The following is a 9,811-nucleotide window of genomic DNA, read 5'->3' on the forward strand; positions in this document are numbered from 1 at the left end:
AATTGACCGAGGCCATACGACAAGTAAGGACAAGACGCAGCCGTTGTGCTATCAAATTGTGCGCGTGTGAGGAATTAAGGTTGAATTATTTTTAAAAAAAATTGAATTTTTTCTTTTTATTTTTTTATAATAATAATGCTAAAAATATATATTTTTTTTTAAATTACTTTATATAGAGGCTTACCCTAGCTTAGTAGCTTGTGCCGTCCAGTCCGGTTTTCTCTCGGTCCTTTCTTTTTTAATATATCAGTTTTCGCCTGATGATAACGAGAATAATTCAAAACAAAATCAAAGCCCGGATTTTTTTTATTTAAAAAAAAATAAAAAAGAGGAGAAAAGAAAAGAAAGAAAAATGTCGTAGCTCATCCAGGCTCTCCAGCCAGTAGCAAGCAGCAACACATCTGCTTCCTTAAGCTACCTGCGGGAACCATTTCACCTTAGGATCCTGCTTCTGCAGCATGAAGCATGTCATTATAAGAAAACGAAAGTAGTAGAAAAAAAGGAAGGCAGAAAATATAACACCTACCTTGTTCCTTCATCTGCTTGAAAATTAAACACAGCTCAAACATCTAAATGTTCAGTATTTGCAATCACCTTGAATGTCTCCACAGAGGTGCCCGGTGCCCCTCTGAATGAAATCAAATAAAAAACCACTTGACTGAACTGATCATACAACATAAGGAATAAACAAAAAATATTGAGCAACAAATTATACTTGTTAATATCCTCATTCTACTTGTACCCGTCTGCCTTCATAGGCAGTACAGATTATACCAGCTTCTCCTCAAATCAGAAGATCGGTTGCCTTCTGTATACTCTTGCCAAGAGATTCTACATGAAGATCTTCCGGTGGTTATTTTTTCTTTCTAGTCCGTATAAACACATTGATGCACAGACAAGAAGAAAAGGTAAGGTCAAACTGCAACTTACATTGCTTGACTTTAATACAAGAGTTCTCCCAAAGCGAAAAGATAAAAAAGAATAAATGGAATATTAAATTGGAGAGAAAAATGTTGGAATAAGAAATTGAGAACTGTAATGCCCATGCTGCAGCCAAAATTGGAAAGCCAGCAGGCCTTGGTCCTGTAACAGGTAGAGGGATGAGATGTTAGTATGCACATCGTTACAGTGGCTCTACTTTCAGTAATCTCCACTTAGGAGGCTTTCATAGTGCGTTCCTTTCACAGACTTTTGGACTTCGTCCCAGTTCTCAACATAGTTCAATAGGGATCCTTTGTGTATCTTTACTTGACGACTCTTAAGTTCTCTTCGTGGAACCTTTAGAAAATCTTGAACATCTAATAATTTCTGCAGAGTAAAAGAGAAACTAGTTACTTTTTCTGTTTTGAATGTTTTTAGCCACATAGTAGACCCGAACCCACATTTAAGGGGACTGACCAGTAGAAAGGAGCTGTAAACAAAACGTTCAAATAGTTCAGCTTACCGTGCGGTTCTTGACCACATCTTCATAGTAAAGAATAATGTGCCTTGCACTCTTAAAGTACTCTAAGGCTTTGGCAGTCGTGTCTTCTACTTGCTTCAGACTGGGTATCAGCAAAGTTGTATTGATCAAAGACTTGTATTTCGCTAGTATCTCTGCCTGAGACCATCAGTTGTTGTAAGATAGCACACATACAGAAACTTTGAGAGGGAGGGGCAGAGAGAGAGAGTAACCTCACGAGGCGAATGAACATGGGACTTATGGGTTCCATTCAGTGGCTTCACATCTCGATCATAAGAATTTGCAAGTATAGAAATCATCCTGCGTAACAGATTTCTCCTGAAGAGAAAAATAGCTGAAACACCTCTGGTTTTGAAGTACTCCACTATTTCTTCATGGTGTCGCATCACACCCTACATCAATTGTTATGATGAAGAACGTGAGAAGTGCAACATGAGATAAAATAAAACTAAATGTCGACAACCCATTATTAGCATACCAAATGCCCATGTAGCAAAATTTGAAGTTACGAGGTGCAAGCTTTTGGTAACATTACATATGCTAATAAATTTGTGAAACCTCTGTAAAGAAACCTATTATTTTGCTCATCACCTTGATAGAGCCTAGAAAGCGGCATAGTAACAGATCAATGCTGTTCAATCTTATCTGCTTCAAAATGTGTTACGAACTTGGATTTGGAACACAGCATGATAACAGATAACTGTTGTTCAGGCTGAACTGCTCCAAAATGTGTTACAAATTATATTGTTGATCCTGTGTTTTAATATCGAATCAGTTCACAGATCAATAGAAGCTTCCATTTCCCACATTGAGAGGTTTTTTCAGGCAATACAAGCTGTTTCAATAAATGGTCCCATACTGCCTTTGAAAAGAGGCGTTACACCTCAAAAAATTATAATAACTGATACTTAAAACAGCCTTCATACAGTAAAATAATAATAGCATACTTCCAGAAGCTTTAGCCTGCATTCAGTGAGGGAGACGAGAAGGGAAACTTAAAGCTGCCTCAACTTTTCTGTCATTCAAAACTGGGAAGCATATGTAATTTCCTTCCAAAATAGGTGATATTTTAAGGAAATCTCAAAGCAAGTAAAACGCAAAAATTCAAGCAAAGGGTGCAATGTATTAACAACATTTTATCAAAAAGCTTTAGATCGAAACCAATGAGATACTGGATCGCTATCAAAATGCATTTTCTAGGTCTTCATGCACGAAGAAAATCATGGATGAGAAATTAGGAGGTAGTCACTACCACTTGCAATCCCATATTATAACTCCAAATTTTGTGAGAGGGCTCTCGTACTTCTCTGCTAAGATGATGCTAGATGTTACTAATGTACGTAAGTGTCTGCTCTACCCGCACATGTACTGAAATGAATGTTTTCCGCACTCATCTGAAACTAACACATACCGGTAATGAAAAATAGCAGGAAACCAACAAACATTTCAAGGATAGCATTTTCACCTGATTAAGCATCCACTTCAGGCCAACTGCCGCAGTACACTCATTCTTGGAAGCACTGCTTGACCAATCCAGATTATAAATTTTATCGAGAGTCTCCGTAATCGTTGAAACATTACTCCTCCTAACTTTAACAGAGAAAATCTCTCCATTTGAGCTTATGTTAGTATGATTATTTAACAATGTCTCAAACCATCCACTCCCAGATCTCTGCATTGACAGAATAGCAAAATACCGCACAGGATTGCACTTGCATTCAGCCCTGCAACGCACCAAAAAAATCCCATCATTAATAAAGCCCACGCAAAACCCAAATTCAGCGTCAGCGCATATAAGTCTTACCTGCTATAAGTTTTCGGCCGTGGGTAGTGCACATAAGGGATTTCCCAAGGTTCAATATTAGGTTCCGGACATGGCCTTTCAATCACTTCAACATTTAAAAATCCAGGATTTGTTCGAATGCCAATTTGCTTAAGACAAATTGAACATATATACACACCACAAACCATCGCAAACACCAAAACAACCATCCTTAACGCCAATGGCGACTTCTTAGGAGCCTTTATAATAAAAGAATCCTGCCATTCATAGATTAATTCGCAAATTACCTACACATTAGAAATTCACTAAAAAAACCACAGTTTATTGCATGAAGAATTTAATGACCAACTCTGATTTAGCTCTATAACTGATGCCAACATGGGTAAAGGTATAAATAAAGAAAAAACAAGAGATGGGTATTAATGGAAACGTCAAAGTAAAAGCTTGAGAGCGATTTTTCTTTTCTTTTTTTGATCTAGTAAAGCTAGGAAAGCTATAGTTACTATCGAAAGAAAGTAACCCTTTTTATCTCATTCTACAATTTAATTAAGAAATTAAATAAAAGCTGGGTCTTGCTTTGCTTCTATGCTAAGGGAAATAAAAAGAAGCAAAATCCACAAAGACAGGAAGATCATAATGTTAAATAAACAAAGCCCAGATCCTAAAAACATCACAAGAACACTTTTATATTACTTATATAACATACGACAGCAAATTAAAAAAAAAAGGAGAAGATAAAGAACCTTGGAGAAGAAGAAGCAGAGATCGTCAGCCATGAGGTTTTTTTTTTTATTGAGAGATCAAAAGGGAAGAAGAGGAAGTAAAGGCATTTGGCAGCAGCTTTCTTCCTTCTTAAATTTTTTCAAAGTCCAGCTAGAGCAGGAAAAGGAAAGGATTCCGGGCTTTTTCTCGTGAAGAACACAATGATAATTGTATATTATTTTTTTATATCTAAAAAAGAGTTATTATTTATTATTTCTACGGATTTGGATTTGGATTTGGATTTGGATTTGATTTAACAAAGATTTTCCGGTAATCTGAAATGCAGGCGTGATGATTGTTGTTAACTGAAAAGGCAAAAGCAAGACGGAGAAGGCAAAATGGTCACGAAGCGAGTTTTGTGGAGGAATAGGTGGATAATGAAATTTGCTGGGTTGATTAATTTAAACAAGACAGGTGGGTGTGGGATTAGGCTTTTTGACTTGTGTAGTGTGGACCTTTGCTTTGAAAATAATTCAGTGAAGAATCTTACTTTAATCATTCCAGAGAACGAACTGAAGATTTGGAAGGAGAAATCTTCTTTGTTTATCTTTTCGTTTTTTTTATTTTACAGATCCACTTTCCATACAAAAAAAAAAAAAAAGTTTTAAAGACAACCGAAAATATCAAGAATCATTTTGATTCTATCGATGTAAAAGGAGGTTATTTAATTGCAGCATGTCTTACGTCTGAAGGGTTTTTTTTCTCATTTATTTTCATAGGTTACCTTCCATGGTATTATCATGTTTATTTTTATATTTAAAAAATATTTAAAAATATATATATTTTTTGCTTTAAATTAATATTTTTTTTATGTTTTCATATCGTTTTGATATATTTTTAAGTGAAAAACACTTTAAAAAACAACTGCTACCACGCTCTCATATACGCTCATAATCTACAGAGTATGGTATACATACTATATTACTATGAATTTGTGTTTGACTTGGTTGAATTGAAAATAGTTGCTTAGGTTGAATTTAGGGTTTATGGTAAATTTAGAGTTTTTTGAATTAATATGAAATTAGCTAAGAATATCATCCATTAGGGTTGATTTGATATATTTGAATATGAGTTAAATTAATTATAAATTAATTATATAAATTAGTTATGTGTTGCGTTTAATTGATGTTAAGTTGTCGAATTAAGGATTTTGTATGTATTGTTGGAATCAACTAATAATGTAATTAATTACGCTTGATGTTTTATGAAAGGGAGCATGAATACTGTAAAATTATGATGAATTACATGTTTCATTGAATTGTTGATAACTTGATGAATTTGGTATTTTCTTTGAATTATATTAATTTGCTATGAACTTGGGTTTGAATTAATGCAATAGAGTATAGAAATATAAATTAGATTTTGTATCATGAATTATATTTAATTTATGATGAATTTGCTTTAATGTTAAACTTAAGGAATTTGATTGTATTTGATACGAGTTTTGCCCATTAGTACTAGGGTAATGCAATTTAGTTACAATTACATCAAATTGATCATATTTCAATTTGTTTTTTTTTTTACAGAATATCTTATAACATATTTATGTTATATCAATATGGTGGTAGTATTGTCCATGATGCAAACAATAATATCATATACAATGGTGAAAGTAGTTTGTTGTTAAATGATAATTTAGGCATGTCATATGCAAAAATGAAAGAAAACATTTTTTATGGACTTAGTTAGAGTTATAATGATATTGATGTTGAAATAATTTAAAAGTGTTAGATTGGTGAACAACAATATTATCCTGTATTGATTGTGTGTGATGATAATTTTAAGACAATAATTAATTCTTTCATCCAAAATGGTTTGAACATGATGTTATTGTATGTGAATAGGCGATCAATACTTGTGTGTCCCAACTTCACATAAATTTTGCCTTAGCCTCTTATTTTGAGCTGTTCTAGGTTAAATTTTGGCATAGACATGTTACCTTGTCATTTTTAACAAATAATCTAGGCTTAAAACGTATCAATAACACGTGTTCATGCATTTAGATTCTAAGTTTATTTCAACTGCCTAAACATATTTTGATCAAATTATGGCTTTTGAGTGTTAATCAAAGAAAATGGATGTTTGATTCTTGATATATGCATGATTATGAACAAAAACTTTTCCTTTTGTTACATGAAAACTTGTCTTGTTTGTGCTTTGTGTTTGCTGGGTTTTGATTTAAATGTTTATCATGTTCTCGGTGTTTAATCTATCTTTGTTAAAAGAAATTTATATTTTTGTGTTTTTTTAGTTTTGATATGTTTTTGGTTTAATTGTTTGTTTTGCTTTAGTTTCAGGTCAAACCATGGTTTTTGGTTTGGTTCAGGGTTGAACCAGTGTTTTCGAGTTAACCTAATTGGTTTTATTTTAGGTGTACTAAAACTTTGTTTGGTTGGTTAGTTTTTTTGTTAAGAAATTTTTGGCCTAAGGGTTTGTTAAGCCACCCTTAAGCATATTTTGACAGTTTTGTTTTAAATAAAAATGGTTTTTTACAAAACAAACCCCAAATAAATTCTTCAAATTCTAAAACAAATTGCAAGGATCAATTTAAAATTATATATGGGTACCCCACATATTTTTACAGCAATTTTATTTAATATTAGAGGTGTAGACTTACACTGTAAAATACTGATCTAGTATTAAAATACCAGCTTTTCATCAAAATCTAAAACAAATTCAAAATTTCTAGAAAAAAAAAATTCTCATTTCAAAAATACAAAAATGTATTTTATTTTATATGCATTCGGCCAAGGCTCTCAAAAGATAATAATCATATTTTGCTTAATATATATATATAAACATACGGTATAATTTAGCATTTTTTATATATACCAAAAAATTCAAAAAATATCTTTGCATATATTTTTGGATTTAATAACTATTTTATTGAATTTATGAAAACTTGGCCAATATTTCAATAACCACTAAAAATTTTAATTCATGAAAGTTAATGATCAATATTTTGATATAAATGATTGACCTACAAGTAGGCTGGCATTTAAATACCAGAAGTTGACTTGAGAATTTCCAAAATAATAATTTTGGGTGTTCATCAATTTTAATTGAAAGTATTTTTTACCATAACACATGAGTTGTGGAAAACTCTTTTGCCTTCTAGGACAAGTGAACTTTGCTAGGGCACCTATATGGATTCTTCCCACAAGAATTTATTTGAGCATGTGAGCTCATAATGAATTTGAAATGCCAGATTTATTCATGAGAATAAATTTTTATTCTAAGCCATATACAAGTCATCGTTTAGGAACTCATCAATATATTTAAGTCATATCTAGATCACATAATGCAGTTTACCTTAGATAAGATGTGTTAAAGGTGTTAATACCTTTCATATCTATAATCAATCTCTTATCTTAGAATTTCATATAAGATCAGTCCACTTGAGTCTCCTAGTAACCCTAAACCAAACAACTAGATAGCGACTTCTTGATCCTGACACCAAAACACCACGCGCGCATGGACGTCTAATTTAGATGAAAGATTGATGGTTGCTCCAACTGTTTGCACTAACAGGATGGACATATGGATATCAATGGCCTCGCTAATATTCTTTAAGATCATCGAGTTGCTTTGTCTAGACCAAGTAATGTGATAATTTAAATACAGACAACACATTCCATATAAAATTGATACGAGTGATGCATTGTATGCCATAACTCGTTATGGTAAAAATGATTATTACAATTGATTAAGCCAACATGAAGCTTATGTAACATAATGAGATGCACATAAGGATGTGATATTTATAGAGATGCATCATGTGATTACATATGAGGAATATATGACTTGGTACATGAGTATCACACTTCAAGTCATTACTATAGAGCCCGAGCTAGTTCCTCTAGCTAGATTCATGCAGTACGAACAATATGCCTAGCAGATTCAAAATCTCGTGAGTAATTGATTTTTTCATAAGTAATATATGTTAAACATTTGATTTTATGTATTGATATTTTAATTTAACATTAATGTTTTATAAATATTAGGTTGGATTTATGCTACAAATGGGTCGAAAGGCCGCATATTATCTTTGTAATACTGATGAAGAAAACAAAGTTCACACTATAGCGTCCTGGTGGTTATACGTTTGCCGCACTGGACTTGATACGTTTGCATATAGGTTAGCTTAATGATGTCGTGGCAAAGGACAAGGCCACTCAGACAGGTATAGAAGTTGGATCTAGTTGTGCTACTGATGAGCTCGGATCATCCAGCAGACGACGTAGATGTAGATACATAGATAAGTTATGTGTATATATTTTAGGATTTTAATTACTTGAATATTGTATTGTTTAATAATTTTTAGATTCATTTTGCATGTATATATGTTTTTGTTTTGCATTCTTGAGGCTACTTGTAATTATGAAATCCAAGAATTTGTTGAGTTTGGTTATTGTGATTTTATGAAAGTTTTTTCAAACAGAACAAAGTTTTAGGTATAGTTCCTATATAGAAGAAACTCTGCTCAAATTTTATTAAAATTGTAAGGTTTTTAACTCTCTAAAATCATCAACTAAATTAAATTTCATATTAATAAAGTATATAATAAATCTCATAAATAACAAAGTAAATAACAACAAATTAAATTTATGATGTTGGGGAAATTTTTTGTTGTGATGGGTAGTAGCCTCACTACTAATCCCCTGGCTCAACCGGTTCGGTTGATACAGTTTTTTAAACCGATGGACCGATTCGTACAACAACTATGATTTTTAAGAACTTTTTCTTCCAATTATGGTTTGTGTATCAAAATATATATCTTTGTCCAACTTGTCGATTAAAAAACAAGCTATAGTTAAAATATCTAAAATTTATTATTCATACAAAGCTTACCTATGTTTTTTAATATCAACCGGTATGCCAATTTAACTAACTAATATAAAATAATTGATCGGTTTGCCGAGAAATTTGAATTAGAAATAATATCGTGATTTAAAACCATAATATTTAATCAAATATAATATTTTCAAATTAAAACATTAATAAAATATCACTATTCTAATAATACATGTTGAAAAAAACTAACTCATCATATGGGAACAATGCAACCACAAAATATGTTTAATTTTTTTAAAAAAATTATGAGTCGTAAAATATTTTTTTATGCATGTGTTAATTTTTTAAAAAAAAAAGTTCTTCAAATTTAAAATTTATAATTACAAAACCCTAATTTTTTTTTTGCTTTATGTTCCTTTCTTCAACTGTCGTTGACTATATAAATTTTATTTTTTAAGTTTCACAATATTTCAATAAATTTCAAGTAAACATGGGCAAGAAAAGAATAGCACGAAAGCTCCCAAAAACATCTCAAAGTTGTTCCAAGAAAGCAGACAGAGAAGTCTTCAAAATAAAGATATTAGGTCTCTATGGGTCTGTTTTTGTTTCTAGGAAAAGGATAAATAAGTGTCACTGATATTCTTGGTCCTGTTTTCAAAGGGAGGCCAAGAATTCGACTAGCCGAGAAAGGGTTCCATTCAATTTCCCTTTTGATTTGAGAATTCTAAAGTCTGATAAGCCCATTAAAGCGTGGCAAGTGTAGAATATTTTGGTAAGTTATCCAAGTTAAATTTTTTTTTAATAACAAAGGTAGAAAAATATTACCATATGCGATTATATTTTATTAAAATTAAACAAACTAAATATTTATTCATAATTTTTTATAACATATAATAACATATAACTATATCTAATAATCATCCTCACTCGCAAACGACCTAAAGCATTTATAGATAAGCTTGAAGCATTAGTGTACAGATTTGGAGCATTACCTCAACTCGTTCAACTCG

General features: G+C 31.8%; 1 protein-coding gene across 1 annotated transcript; it reads right to left on the reverse strand.

Moving 5' to 3' along the window:
• Positions 1-276: 276 nt before the first annotated feature.
• Positions 277-4,540, reverse strand: LOC133700191 (uncharacterized). Its single transcript, XM_062123734.1, has 7 exons — positions 3,989-4,540; positions 3,267-3,502; positions 2,928-3,186; positions 1,675-1,854; positions 1,445-1,600; positions 527-1,308; positions 277-451 (listed from the first exon to the last, which is right to left on the reverse strand). Exons 1-6 carry the CDS (start codon positions 4,019-4,021, stop codon positions 1,141-1,143), a joined length of 1,032 nt encoding a protein of 343 aa, XP_061979718.1. The 5' UTR covers positions 4,022-4,540; the 3' UTR covers positions 277-451; positions 527-1,140.
• Positions 4,541-9,811: the final 5,271 nt, after the last annotated feature.

This window comes from Populus nigra, chromosome 7 (genome assembly GCF_951802175.1).
Source record: "Populus nigra chromosome 7, ddPopNigr1.1, whole genome shotgun sequence".
In the NCBI taxonomy this organism is placed as follows: Eukaryota; Viridiplantae; Streptophyta; class Magnoliopsida; order Malpighiales; family Salicaceae; genus Populus; species Populus nigra.

Coding starts and splice junctions, on each gene's coding strand:
- LOC133700191 (XM_062123734.1), bottom strand. CDS start 4,021: ATGGCTGACGATCTCTGCTTCTTCTTCTCCAAG. Junction 1,855..2,927: donor TGAAGTGGATGCTTAATCAG/GTGAAAATGCTA, acceptor CAATTGATGTAG/GGTGTGATGCGACACCATGA. Junction 1,601..1,674: donor ATGTTCATTCGCCTCGTGAG/GTTACTCTCTCT, acceptor TGATGGTCTCAG/GCAGAGATACTAGCGAAATA.